General features: G+C 45.4%; 1 protein-coding gene across 3 annotated transcripts in view; it reads left to right on the forward strand.

The window, feature by feature from the left end:
* Window positions 1–16,504, forward strand: part of TWSG1 (twisted gastrulation BMP signaling modulator 1) — a 29,488-nt gene extending 12,984 nt beyond the window's left edge. For all 3 annotated transcript variants that reach the window (XM_052787839.1, XM_052787840.1, XM_052787841.1), the window contains exons 4-5: window positions 3,472–3,738; window positions 14,039–16,504. In XM_052787839.1, the coding sequence (XP_052643799.1) occupies window positions 3,472–3,738; window positions 14,039–14,220 (449 nt within the window). In that variant the 3' untranslated portion in view covers window positions 14,221–16,504. The remainder of the gene's footprint in view (window positions 1–3,471; window positions 3,739–14,038) is intronic.
* The last annotated feature ends 9,930 nt before the right edge of the window (window positions 16,505–26,434 follow it).

Genomic DNA, 26,434 nt, shown 5'->3' on the forward strand with positions numbered 1-26,434 from the left:
TGTCATCTTGTTTTTTGTAATGTAATACTAAACTGCACTGTTGTCATATTCAGTCATAGGGGTGAGGAATAATATAGTAGGTTACTTCCCTAGTTCAGAACCATTATCTGCTGTAGAAAGCAAGGCATAGTGTGCCTATCTCCTCTAGGGAGAGGAAGAACCTACCTTTTGGGATTGTGAGGAAAAAAGCAAAGTCCACACACAGGTTTTTTTCTAAATCTGCAGGTTACTCACTGTTATGCTGAAGTTAATGAGGTTTCAGGTTCAGTTTTCTAGTACTGAGTAAACTAAAACATCTCTTGATGGTTCTGCGGGTGCCTCAGATCTTCTTGGTTCTATGATATGGTCCTATTCTCTTCAGTGTAGGGTCGTCCTTGCCATAGCCTTATTCAAATGAGGAAACAGGAGTGCATGCCATACCCAGCTTATTGGAGACAGTTCTTTGTGGATACTTGAGGTGATACTTAAGTCTCTTTATAAGCTGATCATGTCTAATGTAAAAGAAGGTAGGTTGTCATGTCTTTCAGGTCATGTCTGTTCTGAGGTCAGGAATTACCTCCTGCCCTCCAGCACTAACTTTACTGATGCTCAGGTGATGCCCTGTGTTTTGTGTGGGTGTTCTCTCCCTTCTCTGACAGGGAAAAAGACACTGGAGGAGGGAGAACAGCAACAGGTTCCTATTTCCCCTATTTTTCTAAGCTCTGTGAGTTAAGCTCTTCTAGTCCCTCATGTAAAGGCTTGTCTGCTTCCATCATTTCAATAGCCCATTTCTGCATCTTCTCATCCACTCCAAAGCAGTAGTGTAGACATGTTTGTGCCTTACCAGTTGCTCATAAGTTAAGCTTTTTTATTTTTGTTTTAACCAAAGCTACAATTTTATAATATTTATTATATATAAATATAATTATTATAATTAAAATACTTTTTAAAATAAGGAAGGATCTTTGTGGAATGATCAGTTACCCATTAAACTATGAGCAATGGTTTCTTGGTACCATCTTAAGATATTATTTTCTTATGAGATTGATAGGTACACAAACTGTAAACATTCTGCAATGATATGATGAACAATCTTGATGTTATTTTTTTCCTGTATGTCCTTCTTATCAGTGAGATTTATTTTGTGAATCCAACCTGACAGGGGGCCTCTCAAAAGGCTTACTGGTTTCAATTTCACAGCATTAATACAATGACATCAACTAAAGTATATGTCTCTTGATGTCTCTGTACAAAACTCTTAGCTGGTTTGGTATCTTCCTAATTAAATTTTAGGTGGGCATCTGTCCTGGTTTTGTCTGGGGTAGAGTTAATTTTCTTTCTAGTAGCTGGTATAGTGTTATGTTTTGGGTTTAGTATGAGAAGAATGTTGATAACACACTGATGTTTTCAGTTGTTGCTAAGTAGTGTTTAGTCTAAAGTCAAGGATTTTTCAGTTTCTCATGCCTAGCCAGCAAGAAAGCTGGAGGGGCACAAGAATTTGGGAGGGGACACAGCTGGGACAGTTGACCCAAACTGGCCAATGGGGTTTTCCATACCATGTGACATCATACCTAGTATATAAACTGGGTGGAGTTTGGCGGGGCGGGGGGGGAGGTGGATCGCTGCTCGGGAACTAACTGGGCATCGGTCAGCGAGCGGTGAGCAATTGCATTGTGCATCACTTGTTTTGTATATTCCAATCCTTTTATTATTATTATTATTGTAATTTTATTATTGTTGTTGTTATTATTTTCTTCTTTTCTGTTCTCTTACACTGTTCTTATCTCAACCCACGAGTTTTACTTTTTTTTTTCCCAATTCTCTTCCCCACCCCACTGGGTGGGGGGAAAGCGAGTGAGCAACTGTGTGGTGCTTAGTTGCTGGCTGGTTTTAAACCACGACAGCATCTTTTATTACAATTGTAGAGTGAATATTCAAAGTGCTTACTAAAAGGTGATAATGCAAGGACAGAAATTTTTGATTAAAGGAGTGAGTCTAGGAACATCTGTGAAGAACAAACCTAGCTGAGAGGAGTAGGAAAATAATTGTTTACGGTAGAAAGTTTGCATAAGTGGAATTACTTTTTAGCATGACCTGATGTTTGGAGGAGTGGCTTATTTTTTTTTTCTATTCAACATTTGGCTCACCTTTTTATAGGAGCAGACCATCTTGTGTTATTTTTGTTACTAAATGCTGGTAATGCTAACCACTTGCTTAAGATCTGCCAGATCGCATGCTGATCATCATGAGCGAACTTTGCTCTGGTTTGTTCATTGTGGAAATCCATCTACCTAGATTGAAAAGATTGTCATTTTGTATAGGGTTCTAGTTGAACACGATTTCTGAAGCTGGAGTCCTAATGTATCTGCAGGGCAGGAGATGCTTCTCTAGTTGTGTGGGGCAGGTAGACTTTGAACATTTATGTTCGGTACTGCTTTGATACAAGAGACTTTAAGGACTGGTGTGCTTTGCAGCTGTAGCTGTCTAAAACTGTATCTGTGAAACTACCCAAAATGATATCCAGATATACACGAGGAAAACGGATTTGTCTGTCTCTTGCCAGGTGATTTCTAATAGTGTTTTATGGCTTCTGAGTTTAAATACCTATGCAGGTACAACTTTTCTTTTTAATCTTTTTTGTTTCAATGTTTGGATTAAATCAAGGTACCCTCCAGTTTCATTGCTGGTAATAAATGTTAGTGTTTAAATGGTTAATGACAAACTGGCACTGCATTGCACATCACAAAAGCATTTTGTAGGAAGTAGCCAAGAGGATTACAAGGCTTCAAAAAAGATACCACGAAAGACATTGAAAAATAAAGAAGAGGTAACCTGGAAATAAGCATTTTGCCTGTAGTGACCCCTCCAACTAAGTAGCAAAATGAGGTTCATCTGAGCTGCCTGTAAGCAGGTAAAGTAATTCAGACTCTTTCTCCCTCCTGATACTGATCTTTGCACCCCTGGCAGATGACTAAAAAGATCTAGTGCACTGCTGCAGCGGGTGAGATCGAATACTTGAATTGTGATCAACAGTTTCATGTACCTCAGGACTTGTCAAGGTACTGCCTTCTTCAGTCAAAAGCTTTCATTCCAGATTTATGCTAGTATCGGTTATGCTGTGCTTTGTCTCTTTTCCCAGGGGAAACAAACCTTTTGTTGAACTCTTCATATTCTAAACTGTAATGGTAGCATAAAAAGGGAAGGAAAGTGCCATGTAGATGAGGTTTTTCTTTTCACTTGGTTCTCAAAAGTTGCAGGTGTGTTTTGTGGAAGTCTGCAGAGATCTGAAAGCTGCTGTTATGGAAAGCTTATCCTGCTGTATTTGGTAGCATTTCTGCTATTGAGCAAAGAGTGGGATATATACATAAAAGGGCTCTGTTCTGCTTAGCAAAAAAAAAAAAAAGGCAATTTTAATTTTCTAAATATTTTCACCTGTTTCAAGGGGAAGAGTTTAGGGAGTTTTGTGTAACTTACTGTTTCATTCCTCTGCAGGTATGTGCAATCCTCGCAATTACAGTGACACACCTCCAACATCCAAGAGTACTGTCGAGGAGTTGCATGAACCTATTCCTTCCCTTTTCCGGGCACTGACAGAAGGGGATACTCAGCTGAACTGGAATATCGTTTCTTTCCCTGTGGCAGAAGAACTGTCGCACCATGAGAACCTCGTTTCCTTTTTAGAAACCGTGAACCAGCCACAGCATCAGAACGTCTCTGTTCCAAGCAACAATGTCCACGCACCTTACTCTAGTGACAAAGGTAATGAGTATAGTGTCTAAATTCCTAGTGTTTCCTCTTGTCTCTTCCAGGAGCCTACTTGGTGCACCTTCAGTGTTGTCTGTGCTCGCTGCTTCTTTTCCCATAAAAAAGTGTGAAAAGTTCAGTCTAATTTTGAGCATTACACAAAAAGAGTGAGGCAAAAGTATTGAGGAACATGGAAGATGGTGTTAAAGTGTCTGATGATCTTAGCAGACGCTGAACCACATAAGTTTGTTATCTCTGTAATTCCTTCTGTGGCATGAGGCAGTTTGTTCACATTATTTCATGCACACTGGCACGGTATGTTCTTTGACTTTGAAGCGGGTACCTGTAGCTTAGGAGACAGGACAGACCAAAAAACTGAATCCAAATCGTGTATCAGTGCAGAGGTAGGCAACTGAAACGCATGGCTTCAGAGGTTTGAGAAAGCCACATGCCGTAAACCATTTTTATGTGGAGTAGATGTTTGTTTCTTCCATCTGAGCTGGCATAACTCGAACTCTTTAAAAGGATGGTTTGTAGGAAATCCACGATTAATAGTAAACCTGAGTAAGATTAGCAAGACCATTCTTTATGTTGAGGAGGGATATGTGACAGACAATCTTAAGAATAAGCAATTTGGGGGCAGGAGTTCAACTTACGGACTTGTTGCTCTTAATTTATATCAAGCTTTTATATTCTCACCTTCAGTTTAGAGGACAGACTTCAGAATATTGTTTGCTGGGGGTGGGCAGGGAGTTGAGAAGTTTGAGGTAGTGACAGTAGTGGCATAAGAAAAATACTCTCTGCTTCTTGGTTTCCATACTAAATCTGAAATACTTTTCCCTGTAAATCATTACATCAGACTTAAAAGAATCTCATAAAAAGTTCATAGTGAAATTGCTGCTTAACAGGGAGAAAAGAGCATCTGATTTGTTTTATTAGTGTAATTAATGCTTTACTTCCTTCCCAACACACACTTGAAATATTCGTAACCCCATATGTTGCTGTTGTGATAGCTCTTTTATCTTATCATTGAAAGATACCCTAATTGATGGACATGCTGATTTTCCATACTGTTGTGAGACTTTGACCTAGTTATGTTTCTGAGTAGGACAGCTGTTGATTAAATGGGACCGTAATGGCAACTTTTCTAATTTCCTTTTCACGTGACAAAAATAAATTAATTCCAGAACTGGGAAACCAGATGGTCAGAAAGCATCTCATTCATATGTCTTTGACATTATTAAAACGCTTGCTCGCCATTATGAGAATTATGCAGAAAGCCATGTTACATGGCAAGCCACAAAAAGCCCTGTGTGCAAACGCTACAGTATTTAAAGATGTAAATTATACTTGGAAAAAAAAAATTATGCTTAGAACAATGTTGAATATATCCCATTATACTTAGGTACTGCAGCCACAGTCCTTTACTACCATACCAACAGGATGGGCTAATGATAGTTTTGGATTAAACTTGGAATTTGAATTGCATCTCAAGGGTGTGGAGGAGTTTTGAGTTTAACAACACAGACAAGTGCATAACTCTGCAATTTTTTCTTAGTCAAAAGTCTCCTTGATTTCATTTACTAAGAAAGTATTAGAGATTAGGTTGAGAGAGCTTTCACTGGAATGATGACAGTACAAAAACAACAGTTGTATTTGGAAGTAGTTACCAAATGTCACTGGTTTTCAGGCTTCAGTAGACAGAACAGAAATAAATGTCAGAGCTGTTCTCGTAATTGTTGGCTATGCCTCTTCCATCTTAGTGATCAGTGAAGAATTGGAAAATGTAGAAGATGACTTTCAACATCCTATCCTTTAAGTATCTGAATATGTAAGCCTGTTGAGGAGTCTCTCTTTTCTTGGTCACAATGTAGATAACTTTGTAGTCTTCTGCTTTTTCAGAAGTGATATTAAAGTTTGCTTATAAAAACATGGATGATTCAAGAATTGAGAAGAGAAGAAGGTGGAAAGAAAGTTGGCTGGTGGCCTTGGTCAGTTGATGTTTATTATGGTGGAAGCAAGGACAACTGGGGAATTGTACCTCTTGTGTTGGATGTTGTGTGAGCCATGGGGTGGCATTGTTTTTAATGTTGTTTTTTTATGAGTTCATTGGGGAAGCAGTAACCAAAAGCTGGAGGGGTAGTAGGTCAAGGGCTAAAGAGCCTTGTGAGCATGGGCACAGAGAGGGAGCCCAGGAAGCAGCTGGAGTCTGATGGCTTCTGCCCATTCAAAGTTCAGTCACACAATCAAGTCAGTGTGGTTTAACAAGCTGGCATGTGTTGGAAGAACCACTGAAGGAGAGGGTGGGTCTGTGTGTGTGTATATGTGCGTGCTCAGTTGCAGTAAATACAAGCATAGCCTGCAGTGGAAGAAACTGAAGACCATCTCTTTACCCTTTCCTTCTCCCCAGATGTGCTACTAGGCTTAAGGGCAGATCTTGCAAATGGAGGCGTCCTTAAGGTGACTTGCTAAGCAGTTGTCTTCAAGGGTGTGACATTCAGGGATTTGAAAGAATATTCCTGTGAGCAGGAACACAGATGCTTTATGTTTTCTTTACAGTGCTGTGCCTTGTCCAATTTGTGGTTTTTCTGTGGCATCTTGCATGCTTCACTCCAACATGGTATGCTGGGAGCAGCCTATTGTGTTGCCTGTAAAAGGAGAGGGGCCAATGAGAGGTAGATTTTGGTAAGGGCACAGTAGTCTCTGTGCTGTCTTCTGGAATACCTCCCAAAATTTGGAAAGGCTCTGCCTACGAATACCCCTTGTCATGTCATGTAACACAGTTCTGATTTTAATTTCAACGCATGTTCATGCAGGGATCGCCATTAAGCTGGTCCAGGGTGCCAGGCTTGCTCAGTGCAGTTCTGGGTGAGTGCCAGGTAAAGCAGCACCAGCCACAGGAATCCACAAGCTTTGTGCTTGAGTGGCGTGAAGCCATCAGCCCTGGGAGGGTGGCTGTAGATCTGGGAGGAGGTGTGGTTCGGTGGGATATGAAGCATTCCTTTCTTGCCCCAGCCTACTGCGAGCCCAGGCGCCAGACCTTGAACTTCCCAGTTATTATCTTAATGAGTGTCTTCCCTTTCCTCCTGTGAATTGACTTTTTAACGTTTTAGCTGCCAAAGTATGTGCGCACTGCTGGAGCTGCTGTAGTTCTTTGTGTTCATTAGTTTCTGGCATTTGAGCCGCTACTTCAGAGGGAATTGTGATGATTATTAATCTAGAGCTACATTTATACTTTATTCTTTTTGCTTTACTTTTAGCTGATACCCTCAGAGCTCTGAACTGCTAGTTCAGATGTTTAAGCTTAGTTGTTTCAGATGATGACAGGACCTTGATGAGAGAGAGAGAGGGGAACTAGATAATCTTTTGGCAACTGATGGAACAAAATCTGTGTTGTAGTTAAGGGTTTCTGACTTAAACTGCTAGGTGACACAGGGGATGGCATCCACTCTGCATTTCCACTCCCCTCCAGTGTCAGCCAGGTAGAGGAGAGCTAGAAATCCAGTAAAGTGGCATCTACCTCTGTAGGTTCTCTAGGAAGATTTTTTTTTTTTTTTTAAATGTTTCTTTTTATAAGTTCTGATTGGCATAAAATGGTATGGCTGCTGGATGGACAGTTACCTTTTTAAAGTATTTTTAGAGCTACTGATAAACAGACCAGCAGACAACTGAACTTAAATAGCACCTTTAACTTCAAAGGTGGCATACAGGGAATTGTCATTAACCAGCAAAGTTTTTTCATGTTGTAGATAGGCATTTTTCCTTAACTTACAAGAACTGAATTGTTTTATCGTCTCCAAGTCTCTAAATTCCTCCATAGTGCACCAATACAGATCTGACTTGCAGCACAGACAGTATCATAGCAAAGCCTGATAGAAACATGAGTCCATTTCTTCTGGTCATTTTGAATTTAGACTTGATTGTTGTTTCTCCTACACAACCTTTGTTGAGTATGAATTGGAGGGGGGGAGAGGTGAGAAACTCATGTTCTGGAAAAAAAAGAACACTGCTGCATCCTTCTCCTTCCCCGCACCTGTAGTCTGTAGTCCTTACTGTGTGAAAATTGGCAAAATGCAAATGAAAGAGCTGTTACTGCACTAAGTAACATCCTTTTTATCTATACTGAGGGAGCCAAGTGATGACTATATAATCAGGTATGTGAAACAATTTAAGTGCTCTCCCGGATCCCCGGATCCCAACTGAGTCTGTAGGTATGTATTTTTTTCCCCCTGTGTAACTCTTGTTTTTGCAGCCTATAAAGAGGGATTTAATGCTTGAGGCGAGGAACTCTGCTGCTTTCAGTAATTCAGCCTCTACATGGGCATGCAGACACTGCTGAGGCGGTGACCAGGAGTGTCCTGTGATGAACAAAGTGCACCCTGGCCAATCTGACTCATTCAGATCTGGCAAGTCTCTGAGTGAGCACGACTTCAGAAACAGTTCGGTAGCACATACATGGAGCATGTCCTCCAGCTGCTTACAAGAGCTACTGGGAACCAGCCAGATCTACTGCTGGCGCTGGCCTGCTGTGTACAGTCTCTCCTCTCCCCAGACCAGCATTTCTGGACTTGTCCTCTAGGACCTAATCCTTTTGGCTTGTGTGCAGGTGGAAATAAACTTTCTTCTCCACTCTCCAGTCAGTCAAGATTAATGTCCTTGGTTGTTGCTGCCACCTTAATAAGGTTGAGGTCTGGCTTTGGTTCCCATTTTAGTCCTGGGAGAGTGCCTGAGGAGACCAGTCTCTCCAGTCTCACAGGACCTGACTGCTGTCATCTGGTTTTGCCAGGGTTATGGGCCTGGTGCTGCTCATCCTCTGGCCTCCTTCCCCCCAAGAGATGTCTTTAGTCTCTCAGTTCAGTGTTGTTGATCTTTATGTTCTAGAAATCACAGGCTCTTCTTCCACAAGAGGTTTATTTCAAGTTTCAGCAGGCATTAGCTGATGAACTGGGCTTCTCCAGGACTTCTGAACTTGTACTAACACAGATGAGGCTGTCACAGATGAGGTTAACATGAAGGTGAACACATATGTCTCCTTATACAGAGGGGACTGATCATCCTCTGGCGTGAAGACAGCGTGCAACTGCTGGGAGCAGCTAGCCCACCTCAAGAGTGTGCACAACTTTCCTGACAAGCTTTCCTGACCTACTGTAGGCTTTCCTTTGCGTGTTACAAGTGATCAACATGATAGCAGTGAGCACTTCTGGCAACCCTTTGGAGAGGACTCCAGTTTCTTTACAGAGTTGTTCCACTACTATCTAGAGAGCCATAAGTCATTTTGATTTCTCAAGCTGATCCAGAGACTAGGTCAGTCAGGTGGAGATGACATCTCAAAAGCCAATTTTGCAGCAAGAAATCTTTCTGGATTAGCCAGGATTGCCTGTTTTGAGGCAGAGGCTCTGTGCCTCCAGCTGACACCTTCGAAGACTGACCCTACCTATTGCATTTAAGGTCAAACTTGAGAAGAAAACTACTAAAAAGGTGTCAAAGGAGTGAACTAGGATTAAGCAAGAAGGTACAAAAAGTATGAATGTCTTAGAGAGGCTTCTGTAAGGTTCCTGTGCTTGCCTGCCAGCACTGAACTGGATGACTGACTAGACACTCACTGGTGCTTAGATTGCATGAGGAATGCTGCCTGGAGACTAACTTCTACTTTCTCACACCCTACCCTTCCACTGAAAACCTCCTGCGAGTAGTGAGGGGGACAGATACCTGGGAATGTCTGGGCCTCCTGGGAATGGATGGTGTGTGCTCCTTCTTGGGACCCTGTCAATTTTGTGGCTGGTGATGAAATGTTGCCAAGTCCTTTTACGTTCTCCATAAGCAGACGGGTGGATTCTTGCCTTTGAGGATGTGGTGGCTGCATCTCCCTACCACTTTTCAGCTTTGGCTGAGCACTTCAGGTGTATACCTGGCTGGTCACTCTTTGCATGTGGCACCATAGCATATGCTTCTGTTTTGCTCTTTCCTCCTCCCCTCTGTGAATAAAGTGCCCTTACTGAAGCTGTAGATATGTTGGTTGGTTTTAGGCAGAGGACAAAACCTCTGAGAACTCTCTTCCTCTGATTGCTGTGCCTCAGGCTTTATTATAAGGGGTCATAGAAATAGAAGTGCCAAGAATGGGACAGGACTTACACAGCCTCAGTGTACTTTGTTGACATTCCCAGCAGTACTTTAGGTACTCCAATTTCTTGGACAACTGCAGCTTTATTAAACGCAGCGCAGCTTTATTAAACACAGCACAGCTTTTCTGGGAGCAGAAAACTGCTTCAGCTATGGGTCTGCACTTCCTCCCCAAGATCCTTATTGCCTGTTGCACTCTGTGTGATGTCTGCAAGATGTGTACATCAGTTCAGAGCCTAAACAAGGCAGTGAATACTCACTTGCTTTCAGTGGGCTGGCAGCATGTCTTGTCACCCTCTTGCAGCTGTTTAGGTAGTAGTAAAATAGTTTGACAGTGGTCAGGGTTCCCTCATACATGTTTTAACAAATGGTAATTCTTAAAAGGGTAGGCAGGGTTTCCAGATGTCGAGGAGGAGGGGCCACAGAAAAGCTGTTGGGTACATTGTGCTCTCCTGTATGTTCTGTTGTCCCTTGTCACGTGCCCAAAAGCACAGGCACCACAGAAGTCATCTACTGGGGAGACCGGCTGCATAGATCTGATGACTTGTAAGGTGATAGAGACCCTTGCTGGCCTCAGCTCACCTTTGGACCTCACCTTAAGAGCTTGCCATGAGATCTGCATACTACTGAGGCTGCTAAACTATGGGGCACCAATATTTTGAACAGGAGGTTCTGGTGCACTTCAGCCTCTCAAGACTTGCTCGCAGATAAGAGACTGAATAAATGCTGTGGTTAACAACTACACTGCTCTGAGAGTCCTTTGGTTACTTGCCCTTCTCCCTGTCTCCAATTAAAAAAAAAACCCACTGTCTTGATTTACCATTTATGTTTGTATTACATTTTTGTAATCCATGTTGGAATGTAGGTCAGGATGTTTCTCCGGTATCCATGCACTGTAAGTAGTAATAGGCTAGAAAGCCCTTTGACATCTCCCGCTCACAAATCTGTCTGATGTGTGTGAGTGAGACATTCATGTTTGCAGACAGCTTTTAGTTGTGCTTTATCCCAAAGTGTGCCAAGCTACACTGGGGGTAAATGTGATGCAATCGAGGTCCTTTGGAGGACGAATGAAGTTACAGTGTAATCACCCGGTCAATGCAGAAAAAAGTTGGTAGAATCTGTCAGCTTAGAGAATTGGAAGTAGATTAGGGAGGGATGTTTTTGTTTTATAGTTGTGGTGAATACCTCAGCTCCAGTTTGAGGCTGCAATGCCAGACTTCATGGCATTCCACATAATTGCATGGATGTTAGAAGAATAAAGTCAACACTTAGGCAGAAGGGGTTTCTTAATCAATAGTAAAGCTGGTCGTATTGCTAAAAAAAGACGAAAAAAAGTGTAAAGTTCCAAGTTGAGGAAAATGTGATTCTCTAGCTCTGTCATTTAATGTGGCTGAAGAATATTGTGGGGTTGGGGGGGTGTTATGGGTTTGTGTGGCGTGGGTTTTTTTGGTAGCGGGGGAGGGGGCCGCAGGGGTGGCTCCTGTGAGAAGCTGCTAGAAGCTTCCCTGGCTCCAAGTCGGACCCAACTCTGGCCCAGGCTGACCCCATCCGTGGCAGTGGTAGTGCCTCTGGGAGAACAGATTTAAGAAGGGGAACCTGCAGTGAGTGGGGGGATTGGAATGTGAGAGGAACCCCTCTGCAGACACCGAGGTCAGTGAGGAGGAGGAAGGGGAGGAGGGGCGCCTGAGGCGGTGGATGCCCCTGCAGCCCGTGGTGAGACAAGACAGCAGGCTGTCCCCCCCCAGCCCATGGAGGGGAGCGGGGGGAGCAGATGCCCACCTGCAGCCCGGGGAGGAGCCCACACTGGAGCAGGTGGGTGCCCCCCAAGATGGCTGTGACTCCACGGGAAAGCCCGCGCTGGAGCAGTCTGTGACTGAAGGGCTGCAGCCCGCGCAAGGGACCCACGCCAGGGAAGTTCGTGGAGGACTGTCTCCCGTGGGAGGGACCCCCCGGTGGAGCAGGGGCCGAGTGCGGAGTCCTCCTCCCCCTGAGGAGGAAGGAGCGGCAGAGACCAGGTGTGGCGAGCTGACCCCTACCCCCATCCCCTGTTCCCCTGCGCCGCCGGGGGGAGGAGGTGGAGAGAACCGGGAGTGGGGTTGAGGCGGGAAGGAGGGAGGGCTGGGGGGAAGGTGTTCTGAGGTTTGGTTTTACTTCTCAGTGTCCTTGTTTTGTTTTGATTGGTAGTAAATGAAACTGATTTTGTTTCTTCCCCAAGTTGAGCCTGTCTTTGGCCCGTGACTGTCAGTGGTGAGTGATCCCTCCCTGTCCTTGTCTCGACCCAGGAACCTGCCTTTATATTTTCTCCTCATCCCACCGTGGCCGGGGGCGAGTGAGCGAGTGGCTGTGTGGTGCTCTGTTACCGGCTGGGCTTAAACCATGACAGTCCTTTGTGGCACCAAACACAGGGCAAGAAGGGGGTTGAGGTAACTACAGTCATTTTTGGCAAGCCAGACAGGAGACAGAGAGATAATTTGAGATATAAGGATAGTAATTGGGAGAGGTAACGGGCAAAACACGGACTGAACAATGTTAGTGAAATACCCCTGGGAATTTTGGTTTTTGTAATTGTGGTGGAGGAACGATTGTGTGTATATTGTCCGCTTTTGTTTGGTATTGTGATGCTGATTATGTTAATTTTGTTATGGGGAAGGGTTTTTTTTGTGATGTGAGTGAAGTTTGTGATTTTAGTGATAATTCTTAAATAATGTGATCTGCAGAGGCGATGGGTGGAAACAAAGGACTGTTGTGGTTTCAGCCCAGCTGGTAACAAAGTACCACGCAGCCACTCGCTCACTCCCCCCACCCCCCCGGCCACGGCAGGATGAGGAGAAAATATAAAGGCAGGCTCCTGGGTCGAGATTAAGGACAGGGAGGGATCACTCACCACTGATGGTCATGGGCAAAAGACAGGCTCAACTTGGGGAAGAAACAAAATCAATTCATTTACTACCAATCAAAACAAAACAAGGACACTGAGGAGTAAAACCAAACCTCAGAACACCTTCCCCCCAGCCCTCCCTCCTTCCCGCCTCAACCCCACTCCCGGTTCTCTCCACCTCCTCCCCCCGGCGGCGCAGGGGAACAGGGGATGGGGGTTGGGGTCAGCTCGCCACACCTGGTCTCTGCCGCTCCTTCCTCCTCAGGGGGAGGAGGACTCCGCACTCGGCCCCTGCTCCACCGGGGGGTCCCTCCCACGGGAGACAGTCCTCCACGAACTTCCCTGGCGTGGGTCCTTTCCGCGGGCTTCAGTTCTTCCCAAACTTCCCTGGCGTGGGTCCTTTCCACGGGCTGCAGCCCTTCAGTCACAGAGTGCTCCAGCGCAGGCTTTCCCATGGAGTCACGGCCATCTTGGGGGGCCTCCGCTCCCCCGCTCCCCTCCATGGGCTGGGGGGGGACAGCCTGCCGCCTCACCACGGGCTGCAGGGGCATCCCCTCCTCCCCTCCTTCCTCCTCACTGACCTCGGTGTCTGCAGAGGGGTTCCTCTCACATCCCACTCCCCCCACTCACTGCAGGTTCCCCTTCTTAAATCTGTTCTCCCAGAGGCGCTACCACCGACACTGATGGGGTCGGCCTGGGCCAGAGTCGGGTCTGACTTGGAGCCGGGGAAGCTTCCAGCAGCTTCTCACAGGAGCCACCCCTGCAGCCCCCTCCCCCACTACCAAAAAAAACCGCACCACACAAACCCATAACAGGGGCGGAGGAGGAAACATTTACACTGAAATAAGTGGGGTTTAGTGTTTTTTAAATAACTTCTCTAAACCTGAAGTTTTTCATGATAGCATGTAGTAACTGCTGGCAACTGTGAAAGTGGTATCTTGATATTACCTTCAGAGGCCACATGCCTGCTTGTTATTTTGGCATAGCCCATCCTTACACTTTAGAAGGTATCCTTCATAACTGGGGGACAAAACCCAAAAACATTCTTGCCCATGACTATAGAAATAAATTAATCCAGAAGGAGAGCAGACAACAGGTTGAGTTGTAGACACTGAAAACTTGAAGTTGATAGATTGTACCTTGTCTCTCTGCCTCTTCTCTCTATTTTCACTATCACCTTTTTTTTTCTCTTATGCCTCATAGTCATGATGATTTGCAATCCTACTTCAAAAGCTGCACATTTAATTGATTTTTAACTAACCTTTAAAAATATTTTAAGACCTTTTAAACCAAATTTTTTCCCCCCTCTTGGTTTAGAACACATGTGTACTGTGGTGTATTTTGATGACTGCATGTCAATACATCAGTGCAAGATCTCTTGCGAGTCCATGGGAGCTTCCAAATACCGATGGTTTCACAACGCCTGCTGTGAGTGTATTGGGCCAGAATGCATCGACTATGGCAGTAAAACTGTAAAATGTATGAACTGCATGTTTTGAAGCAGGAAAATTGTAATATAGCAATACTGAGGCCAAAGTAATCTCTCTCAGTTAAAGAGATGGGGATTGCAAATACTGCGTTTTGGTGGAGTGCCTACTGGTTGCAATTAAATGTACCTGGCTGAAAAAAGATGTATAAAATCTGAAACCTTTTCTTTTTTTTTAATTCATGTAAGCAAGGCTAACTAGTAGACGTTTCAACACTATGTTTTAAGTTTATTTTTCTTTATTTCTGCTTGAATGGTACAGCCATGCTCATCGTTGCTGTTCTGACTGTTTTCCTTTGATTTGAAAGTATTGATTATACTGGTTTTCAGAATGTAGTACTGTATCTTGTAGTTTAGACTAGGGAAACCTTAAGGATATGGTAATGAGTTTTCCATCATCTAAGTTCAACAAATAATTAAATGGCTGCTAGGTTGCAGGGGTGTAGTTGTTCTTTAGGTGCTGGGTTTTTTGTTTTAGTTTCTGGTTTTGTTTTTTAACTTTATTACCTTCTAGTTTTTGAGCTTAGCCTTCTATTGTAAAAATGGTATTTGGGGAAAGAAAACCCCTCATGCTCTCTCTTCAGTGCATGGGCTGCCATGGATGAAATCCTAACTTCTTAGAAGGGCTGCCCAACAAAACAGTATGTATGGGACACTTCTCTTCCAAGTTTCATTGCCCTGCTCTTGTAAGTACATTGGGGCCTATGTTGCATAATTTATGTATTAAAAAAAAAAGTAATCTTTTCAGTCTTCTCTTAGATACCAAAATAAAGCTGTTAAATGTAGTTGTGTGTCCCTCCTTTTGCACTGTTCTCTAGGGCTACTTACTTCCTGAATGTTCAGTCCAGTAAAGGAAACATGAAAGGTTATTATGGATTTAATGACTAAATGAATAAAGAAGAATGAAATGACATGAACTAGCAAGTGGTACAGGGCTACCAGTTGAGCAGTTGGCAGCAGCCATGTTCCCATTTAGCAGTTTGCTGTGAATATTTATTCCAAAACATAATTCTTAGAACTTCTATTTCCCCCCCACCATGAAATGTCACTGAAGAAGGGAAGATGTGTCCACAAAGGCAAAACTAGGATGTTCTGAGTTCAGAACATGGTCCATTTTTCTAAGTAAGAGTTCTAATATGTTGACAGTTACGTAGCAGTTACTATGACCCAGTTAGGGCTCCATTGGTAATGGTACTAAGTACAAGAATAAAGTGTATGAGTATGAGTAGTTAATGATCAGCTTTTGGTATTTATAACGATGTGGGTTTTAACTCCTTGAATTTTTTTTTTAATGCATATATGTATATGCACACACAAAAAAGAATTTGACTATTCATGTTTCTCTCACTAACCTCAGTCTAGAGGGATTAAACTATTTTGTAGTCACACCTGTCTATCTGTACCATGTACAAATGAAAGCAGTCATTTTAAATCTATTTTGTTGAAAAGTTTGCCTGAATATTTTTTTCTCATGATACAGTTCTTTCAGTAAGATGAAATAATAATAATAAAAAACGTGCTTTTGTGAAATAACATTGCTTTCTTCAGTCTCTTTTTCAGCTATAAAGAAGTACTTGAAAGATGAAGGTTTATTGTTTTGAACTAGTGAATGATGGAATACCTTCATACTTTAAACTTGCAATTAAGTGATAAAAAGAATCATAGACATGAATAGAAAAAACTTAGCTTATCATGAAGGAGTTGTTCTTCCTGTATTTGACAATTCATGTTATCTTTTCTTCTGCCTGAGTTTCTTAAAATGAATGGAGAGAAAGAATATGTTACAGTAGCTGTGACTTTTTAGCTGGAGGGTGATGTGTCATCATTCTTGACCAAGATAGAAGACATGGTAAGCATTGCTACAGGTCATTAGCATGCTTTGGATTCTTGCAACGTTAAATTATTGGAAACATTATGGTAGTTCAGAATCTTCTTGGGGGGAAAACTGCTGCCCAGTGACGCTGTCTCCATTTACATCATCAGAATTTCACTGTGAAGTCAAGTCAAGGGAACAGCAAGGGTGGGGAGTGGGAGAAACAGGGGACTGGCCTAACAGGTGTCCTGGCAACACTGTGAGGAATAGCCTAAAAATGTAAACACAGTTGTCTCTGTAATGGCCTGAGAGTAGGTAGTGAGGATGCACACTTTCTGGGGCTTGCCTTATTTTTTGTAATTCCTGATGCTGTCTAGAGTTTGCTGTAAGCATTGTGTGTATGCAAATTTCATACAGCAACATCCAGTGTATTTTATTAGGATGAGTATTTTAAGAGGTATTTAATAAAAACATACTACTGGTTCATGTGTTTTCTTTCTCAAGATTTTCTCAGGGCAAATGTTACCAGGAAGTGTATTATAAAAGTTACTGATCTAGATGAATGGAATAATACAGAGAATTAACTCTTCAGCAGTTTTTTTTCCAAAATTAAAATGGTAGTTTTGAGGGTTTTTTTGTTTACATGTATGAATAAAATAGGGTTTTATTAATAGTCAAAATGTTCTTTCTGACAAATATAGCCATTTTGGAAAGTTGTTTATTTAGTCTTACTCATTTTGCAAGAAAAATCATCATTTATTTGGGGGGCTCTTATTTCACCTACGTCTGGATACCAGCAAACCATCACCCACATAAGTGCTTTAAAATACTTACAAACATGTTTTTAAAACTTTTCTGTTAGGGATCTTCTCCAAGTAAAGCATCAGCCAGTTTTATCACTGTCCTTTGCAATAGAATTGTAAATCACTGAACTTGAAGAGAAGCAAAAAAGGGAATTTGTATAATAAGAAATTATACAAATCCCTAGTCTGTTGATGTTCTGACAGAGAAGGGGTTGAAGGCCTTTTGTTATTCTTTCTCTAAAAGTAGAGAAAGTTCTTGTTTAGTTGCTTTGGGTTTTGTTTTGTTTGGGGTTTTTTTTGCTTGTTTTTCCCCACAGGCACTTATTGCTCCTAAATTTCAGAAGCACTGACGCTGTGCAGAGTGTGAGTACAATGGCCATAATGTAACATTGCTTTCCTGTCATTTCTTAGGGTTCCTGGCTTGCTTTTAGTACATTTAATGGATTTCACATCTAGTACTTAAAAAATAAATATAAGAACACCTGCTTGTATCTCTAATAAAATATCTATGGTCTTTCTGGTATCCATCCCAAAATTATGGCTGCTTTTGATACCTGGCTCCCAAGCCTCCCATCCTGGTGGTTGGCTGGTCTGGGTTGATGTTTGGTGGTGATTGCACATTGACACGCAGAGCCACACAACACGCACACACACATGTTCTCTCATGGCAGGCACACCACTACCATTTTGTGGGTTTTCAGAAGGAAACAAGAAATTAGGAAAGTCTAGCATTAAACAGTCTAGTATTGACCAGTAACTGAAACATAACAGTTAATAAACTATTAATTAGTTCTCGTATTTTTTTTAGGAAGCAGTTATTATATGTTCTGCAGGCAGCAGTCTAGTTTCTTAAAGGAGGTGATAGCACTCCTTTCTACTAAACAGTTTCCAAAATCAGCAAATAGATAATTAATGTACTGTTTAGTACCTTTGCCCAATGTCCGTCTTCCAATGATCCTATATTCTTGTGTCTTTCTTTTTTCCTTTCAATTTCTACTGAAGTATTTCCTGCCAGTCCCTCCAATCAGTCAAGTAGAAACACCTCCATGAAACTTGTACACAATCCTAAGATAATACTGCAGAAGATTTGGAAAAAAAAAAACCCAGACTCAACAGTCAATGTATTAACTCCCATTTAAACAGAAGACTCAACAGAAACTAACACAAAGCAAGTGGGAAAGGGGACAGAAAACAGGAGGAAAAGGCTAATCTCACTGCTGGAGTGCTACATTTAAATTACAGTGGTTTCTTAAAACCTGATAGCTTGGCTAAACTAAAAATTCACCCAGGAAGGATCACAGTTGTGCTTGATGGCACTAAAACAATGGGCATGGGTCTCTGCATTTCTGCAGCCTCCAAGGACAAATACCAACTAGAGATCCTTGCAGTTGCTGAAATTGTAATACTAAAAATGATGCATGTTCTTGCTTTGGCTGTAGTAGCAGTAGGACAGCAGCACAAATTTGGAAGTGTAGAATGACAGCTAACATAAGAGCAAGACAATGAAGAAATATTCAAAGTATAAGCTTTTGTGTATCCTTTTAAAAAAAACTTAACGAATTTTAATTTTGCTGCTTTACTGTTCAACAATAATTGGCAAGCTTTCCAGTGATTTATTCCTACCTCACCAAGATCCAAGTTCTCCTTTGAAATACATACAGAAGTATGTGTATTAAAAAACCCAAAACAAAACAGAAACCCCACACTTTAGACCAACACCTGAGTTAGCTTTAAGAATAAAGCTAATTGTGTCTCCAACACTAGAAGCAGCTGAGGCTGCAGTGCTTTTAACAGTGAAAGAGAGAGGACTTGTAGAGAGAGATGCAAGGCTTCCACCCTCCATATGGCTACCCACAACCCAAATCAGGTACAGTCAGAGCAAACAGGAAAGGAATGTTTTGCTTCGTCTTTCATTTACTTTAAGTAGTTCTAACTAACAATAAGTCTTCCCATCTTCCCTCCCGCTCCAGGTTTGGGGGTTTTTTTATTTTATTTTATTTTTTGAGCCATCTATATTAGCTTATGGTAAGATGTCACTTAGAAATGTAATACAGAAATGCCAGGGAACACACGAGCTTAAAAGAATGTTAACTTTATTTATGAACATGTGATTTGTGTTTAAACACATGCTAGTAAACAAAGAGAAAAATAACTTTTCAAGAAATAAAACCCCATCTATATTAGATCAAATACTATAAACTTGGTTTAAATAAATGTATTACATTAACTACTCGGGTCACTGGGCTAGTTTAACTCAAACTCACAATGAGAGGCATTCATGTCCAGAAAGGAATTCAAACCGATCAGTGATAGAACTATGGCTGTCAGATGTAGGCTTAGTGTTTTTAGACCTACATACAAAAAGTTTTCAATTTTAAGTTGATTGTCTACCATTCCATGAGAATCAGAGGGTGTATTCTTCACAGAACACAGACCCAGAGTTCATTAATTTCTCTATTAAGTTTTCCTAATTTCTATATTAAGTTATCAGTCAGTGCAAGGCCAGCAGCGGCAAGGGTAAGTCGGCGGCTAAGCACTAGATTGAGTTGGACAGGGAGGTTCCCGAGGCCCAGGAGCCGCGAGGAAGAGCAGAGAGACCCGTCCGGAGCCGGCAGCTCTCGCGAGAGAGGCTGACGCGGCGTGGGCGTCACCAGGGGCAACGGCAGAAGATTTAACCATGACGTAACCGTCAGCAGCAGTCAGTCAGCAGCGAGGCCGGCAGCGGCAAGGGTACGTCGGTGGCTAAGAGCTAGACTGAGGCGGACAGGGACGTTCCCCAGGCTCACGACCCCCAAGGAAGAGCAGAGAGACCCGTCCAGAGCCGGCGTGAGAGAGGCTGACGCAGCGTGGGCGTTACCAGGGCCAACCGCGGGCGATTTAAAGATGGCGTAACCGTCAGCAGCAATCAGTCGGCGACGAGACCGGCAGCGGCAAGATTAAGTCGGCGGCTAAGCGATAGATTAAGGCAGACAGGGACGTTTAAAAACGCAGGGAACCCCGGGGAAGAGCAGAGAGACCTGTCCAGAGCCGGCAGCTCGAGGGAGAGAGAGGCTGGCGCGGCGTGTGCGTTACCAGGGGCAGCCACGGGATTTTCACCTGCGGCGTAACCGTCAGCAGCCATCAGTTGCTGGTGAGGCCAGCAGCGGCAAGGGTAAGTCAGCAGCTAAGCGCTAGATTGAGGCAGACGGGGAGGTCCCCAAGGCCCAGGAGCCCCGAGGAAGAGCAGAGAGACGCGTCCAGAGCCGGCAGCTCTCGCGAGAGAGGCAGACGCAGCGTGGGTGTTACCAGGGGCAACGATGGGACATTTAAATGCAGCATAACCGTCAGCAGCATTCAGTCGGCTCTGAGACCTGCTGCAGCAAGGGCAAGTCAGCGGCTAAGCCCTAGACTGAGGTGGACAACGAGGTTCCCACAGGCTCGAAAGCCGAGGAAGAGCAGCTGGAGTGGCCTAGAGCCAGCAGCTCTCGCGAGAGAAGCTGACACGGCGTCGGCGTTACCTGGGGCAACCGCGGGAGATTTAAACGTGGTGTAACTGTCAGCAGCAATCAGTTGGCCACGAGACCCGCAGCAGCAACAGTAAGTTGGCAGTTAAGCACTAGATTGAGGCAGACAAGGAGGTTCTCGAAGCCCGTGAACCACGCAAAAGAGCAGAGACCTGTGCATGGCTGGCAGCTATCGCGAGAGAGGCTGATGCGGCATGGGCATTACTGGGGGCAACCGTCGGAGCTTTAAACACGGTGTAACCATCAGCAGTAATCAGTCGGCGATGAGACCTGCAGCGCTAACAGGAAGTCAGTGGCTAAGTGCTAGATTGAGGCAGACAAGGAGGTTCCTGAACCCCGTGAACCTGAGGAAGAGCAGAGACCCGTCTGAAGCTGGCAGCTCTCGCGAGAGAGGCTGACGTGGAGTCAGTGGTACCAGGGGCAACTGCTGGAGATTTAGACGTGGCGTGACCATCAGCAGCAATCCGTTGGTGACAAGGCCAGCAGCGGCAATGGTAAGTAGGCGGCTAAGCGCCAGATTGAGGCGTATAGGGAGGTTCCCGAGGCCCGGGAGCCCCGAAGAAGAGCAGAGAGACTTGTCTGGAGCTGGCAGCTCTCACGAGAGAGGCTGATGCAGCATGGGCATTACCGGGGGCAACCGTGGGAGATTTAACCGTGGCGTGACTGTTAGCAGCAATCAGTCAGCGGCGAGGCCAGCAGCGGCAACATTAAGTCATCAGCTAAGCACTAGATTGAGGCAGACAGGGAGGTTTACAAAGCCAGGGAACCCTGAAGAAGAGCTGACCGACCAGTGCAGAGCCGGCAGGTCTCGCAAGAGAGGCTGATGCAGCGTGGGCGCTACCAGGGGCAACTGCGGGATATTTACCCGCGGCGTAACCATCAGCAGCAATCAGTTGGCAGCCAGGTCAGCAGAGGCAAGGGTAAGTCGGTGGCTAAGCGCTAGATTGAGGTGGACAGGGAGATTGCTGAGGTCCAGGAGCCCCGAGGAAGAGCAGAGAGACCCGTCCAGAGCCGGCAGCTCTCGCAGAAGAGGCTGACGTGTTGTGGGCATACCAGAGGCAACCGTGGGAGATTTAAACACGGTGTAACCATCAGCAGCAATCAGTTGGCGGCGAGGACAGCAGCGGCAAGGGTAAGTCAGCCACTAAGTGCTAGATTGAGGTGGACAAGGAGGTTCCTGAAGGCCCAGGATCCCTGAGGAAGAGGAGCAGGAGGGGTCCAGAGCCAGCAGCTCTCGTGAGAGAGGCTGACACGACGTGGGCATTACCAGGTCCAACCGCAGGAGATTTAACTGCAGCATAACCGTCAGCTGCAATCCATCAGTGTCGAGGCAGCAGTGGAAGGGTAAGTCGGCGGCTAAGCATTAGATTGAGTTGGACAGGGAAGTTCCCGAGGCCCAGGAACCCCGAGGAAGAGGAGAAAGACCCGTGCAGAGCCGGCAGCTATCGTGAGAGAGGCTGTAGCGGCGTGAGCATTGGTAGGGGCAACTACCCTGTGGGAGATCTAACTGCGGCATAACTGTCAGCATGAATCAATCGGTGTTGAGGCTAGCAGTGGGAGGGTAAGTCGGAAGCTAAGTGCTAGATTGATGTGGACAGGGAGATTCCTGAGGCCCAGGACCCTTGAGGAAGAGCAGACAGACCCGTCCAGAGCCGGCTGGTCTCCTGAGAGAGGCTGACGCGGCATGGGCGTTATCAGGGGCAAGGGTGGGATATTTAACCGAGGCGTAACCGTCAGCAGCAATCAGTCGCTGGCGAGGCCAACAGCGGCAATGGTAAGTCGGCAGCTAAGCGATAGATTGAGGTGGACAGTGAGGTTCCCAAGGCCCAGGAGCCCTGAGGAAGAGCAGAGAGACCTGTCCAGAGCCAGCAGCTCTCGCGAGAGAGGCTGACACGGCATGGCTGTTGCTAGTGTCAACCGCGGGAGATCTAACTGCGGCATAGCCGTCAGCACGAATCAGTTGGTGTTGAGGCTAGCAGTGGGAGGGTAAGTCGGCAGCTAAGCGCTAGATTGAGGCGGACAGGGAGGTTCACAAATCCCAGGAACGCCAAAGAAGAGCAGAGAGACTCGTTCAGAGCCGGCAGCTCTCGAGAATGAGGCTGACATGGCGTGGCCATACCAGAAGCAACCGCGGGAGTTTTAAACACGGCGTAAACATCAGCAGCAATCAGTCAGGGATAAGACCAGCAGCGGCAATGTTAAGTCAGCAGCTAAATGCAAGATTGAGGTGGACAAGGATGTTCCTGAAGCCCATAAACCCCAAGAAAGAGCAGAGAGACCCATCCAGAGCCGGCAGCTCTCATGAGAGAGGCTGACGTGGCATGGGCAGTAACAGGGGCAACCGTGGGACATTTGAATGCGGTGTAACTATCAGCAGCAATCAGTTGATGACGAGCCCCACAGCTACAATGGTAAGTCGGTGGCTAAGTGCTAGACTGAGTCGGAAAAGGAGGTTCCCGAAGGTCGGGATCCCTGAGAAAGAACAGCGGGAGCAGCCCAGAGCCTGCAACTCTCTCGAGAGAGGCTGACGCGGCGTGGGTGTTACCAGGGGCAACCGCGGGACATTTAAATGCAGCATAACCGTCAGCAGCAATCAGTTGGTGTTGAGCCCTGTAGCGGCAATGGTAAGTCGGCGGCGAAGCGTTAGATTGAGGCGGACAGGGCGGTTCCCGGGGCGCAGGAGCCCGGAGGAAGAGCAAGAGAGACCCGTCAGCTCTCGCGAGAGAGGCTGACGCGGCATGTGCGTTACCGGGGGCAACCGCGGGAGATTTAGCCGCGGTGTAACTGTCAGCAGCAATCAGTCGGAGGTGAGGCCAGCAGCGGCAAGGGTAAGTTGGCAGCTTAGCGCCAGGTTCAGTCAGAGAGGGAGGTTCCGGAGTCCCAGGAGCCCCGAGAAAGAGCAGATTGATCCGTCCAGAGTCGGCAGCTCTCTCTCTTGAGGCTGACGCGTCATGGGCGTTACCAGGGGCAACCGCTGAAGATTTAAACGCAGCTTAACCGTCACCAGCAATCAGTCGACTGCGAGGCCCGCTGCAGCAACACTAAGTCGGCGGCTAAGCGCTAGATTGAGGCGGACAAGGAGTTTCCCAAAGCCTGGGAACCCTGAGGAAGAGCAGACCGACCACCCTGAGCCGACAGCTCTCGCAAGAGAGCCTGACGCGGCTTCGGCATTACCAGGGGCAACCACAGGAGATTTAAAGGCAACGTAACCGTCAGCAGCAATCAGTCAGCATCGAGACCCACAGCGACAATGGTAATTCCGCAGCGAAGTGCCAGATTGAGGTGGACAAGGAGGTTCCCGAAGCCCCGGAACTCAGAGGAAGAGCAGAGACACCCGCCCAGAGCTGGTAGCTCTCGCGAGAGTGTCTGACGCGGTGTGGGCATTACCAGGGGCAACTGTGGGAGATTTAAATGCGGCACAACCGTCAACGAGACCTGCAGCAGTAACCGTAAGTCGGCAGCTGTCGTGGTTTAACCCCAGCCAGCAACTAAGCACCATGCAGCCGCTCACTCACTCCCCCCCACCCAGTGGGATGGGGGAGAAAATCGGGAGAAGAAGTAAAACTCGTGGGTTGGGATAAGAACGGTTTAATAGAACAGAAAACAAGAAACTAATAATGATAATGATAACACTAATAAAATGACAACAGTAATAGTAAAAGGATTGGAATGTACAAATGATGCACAGTGCAATTGCTCACCACCCGCCAATCGACACCCAGTTAGTCCCCAAGCGGCGATCCCCCCACCCCCACTCCCCCCAGTTTCTATACTAGATGTGACATCACATGGTATGGAATACACCGTTGGCTAGTTTGGGTCAGCTGCCCTGGCTGTGTCCTGTGCCAACTTCTTGTGCCCCTCCAGCTTTCTCGCTGGCTGGGCATGAGGAGCTGAAAAATCCTTGACTTTAGTCTAAACACTACTTAGCAACAACTGAAAACATCAGTGTTATCAACATTCTTCTCATACTGAACTCAAAACATAGCACTGTACCAGCTACTAGGAAGACAATTAACTCTATCCCAGCTGAAACCAGGACACTATCCACCCCTTATTCTATACCATTGACGTCATACTCAGTTCCCATACCTTCAGTTACATCCTGGCCAATCATCATCACCTTTTCCATCCCTTTGAGACACATAAATAATGATACATGTGTATATGTATACACACACAGAGATATCATTCCTTTAGTTTATGGGTCGTGTTCATAAAATGCTCATTGAGTTCATTTAGTTCCCGACTCTGGGCTCCATCTGTTATACCAGTCTTTCTGGGCAGGAGGGATGGTGCAAAGTCCTCTCAGTCAGTAGAGCAGGATTGGGCTTCAGTGCGATGTGACGAGCAGGTGACATTGGACGCAGCAGGAGGATGGTGTGCACCATTGGATTGTTGCATGCTAGAGTCAGTTCTGGTTCCATCACTACTGCACTTCGCTCAGTTTTATTACAGTTCACTCTTGCTTGATCTAAGTGATTCTTACTGTAATACTATGGATATAGCATATAACAATTATAGTAATGATAACATACAGTAGCAGTGTTATATAGCAACTAATTCATACAGTTTAATTCTGGCTATTCTCACCTAAAATCAAATCCCCTTGAGACACACATCGGACTTCCCCATCTTTTCACATCACCCACCAAGCACACCCAGGTCCTTGAGCAAAAGCAATCCCATGAATGGGTTTACCTTTGCCTGAGGCAGGAGTAACCCCGACTGTCTTCCCTAACATTTTTTATGTGCACTACAGGGACTTTATCCCCTTCTACAGTACGTAAAAGTTCTGACTGGGCAGGGCCACCCCGATTGGCAGATCCTCTGGTTTTGACTAACCAGGTGGCTTTTGCTAAATGTGTATCCCAATGTTTGAAGGTTCCACCTCCCCCTTGCTCTCAATGTAGTCTTTAACAGTCCATTGTATTGTTCAATTTTCCCAGAGGCTGGTGCATGAAAGGGGATATGATACACCCACTCAATGCCATGTTCTTTGGCCCAGGTGTCTATGAGGTTGTTTCGGAAATTAGTCCCGTTGTCTGACTCAATTCTTTCTGGGGTGCCATGTCACCACAAGACCTGCTTTTCAAGGCTCAGGATAGTGTTCTGGACAGTGGCATGGGGCACAGAATATGTTTCCAGCCATCCGGTGGTTGCTTCCACCTTTGTAAGCGCATAGCGCTTGCCTTGGTGAGTTTGTGGGAGTGTAATATAGTCAATCTGCCAGGCTTCCCCATATTTATATTTCAGCCATCGCCCTCCATACCACAGGGGCTTTAACTGCTTGGCTTGCTTAATTGCAGCACATGTTTCACATTCATGAATAACCTGTGTGATAGTGTCCATGGTCAAGTCCACCCCTTGATCACGAGCCCATCTATGTGTTGCAACTCTTCCCTGATGGCCTGAGGTATCATGGACCCACCGAACCATAAATAGCTCACCCTTATGTTGCCAGTCCAGGTCCATCTGAGCCACTTCAATCTTGGCAGCCTGATCCACCTGTTGATTATTTTGATGTTCTTCAATGCCCCAACCCTTGGGTTCATGGGCATCTACATGATGTACTTTTACAACCAGATTCTCTAGCCGGGATGCAATATCTTGCCACAGTGCAGCAGCCCAAATGGGTTTACCTCTGCGCTGCCAGTTGCTCTGCTTCCATTGCTGTAACCACCCCCACAGGGCATTTGCCACCATCCATGAGTCGGTACAGAGATAGAGCACTGGCCACTTTTCTCTTTCAGCAAAATCTAACGCTAGGTGGATGGCTTTCACCTCTGCAAACTGACTTGATTCACCTTCTCCTTCAGCAGTTTCTGTGACTTGTCGTATAGGACTCCATACAGCAGCCTTCCACCTCCGACGCTTTCCCAGAATGTGACAGGATCCGTCAGTGAACAGGGCATATTGCCTCTCATTTTCTGGCAGTTTATATTGTACAGTGGGGCTTCTTCAGCACATGTCACCTCCTTCTCTGGTGACATTCCAAAATCTTTGCCTTCTGGCCAGTCTGTGATCACTTCTAAAATTCCTGGGCAACTGGGGTTTCCTATGCGAGCCCGTTGTGTGATCAGTGCGACCCACTTACTCCACATGGCA

The sequence above is a fragment of the Harpia harpyja genome, chromosome 5 (genome assembly GCF_026419915.1).
Source record: "Harpia harpyja isolate bHarHar1 chromosome 5, bHarHar1 primary haplotype, whole genome shotgun sequence".
Taxonomy (NCBI): Eukaryota; Metazoa; Chordata; class Aves; order Accipitriformes; family Accipitridae; genus Harpia; species Harpia harpyja.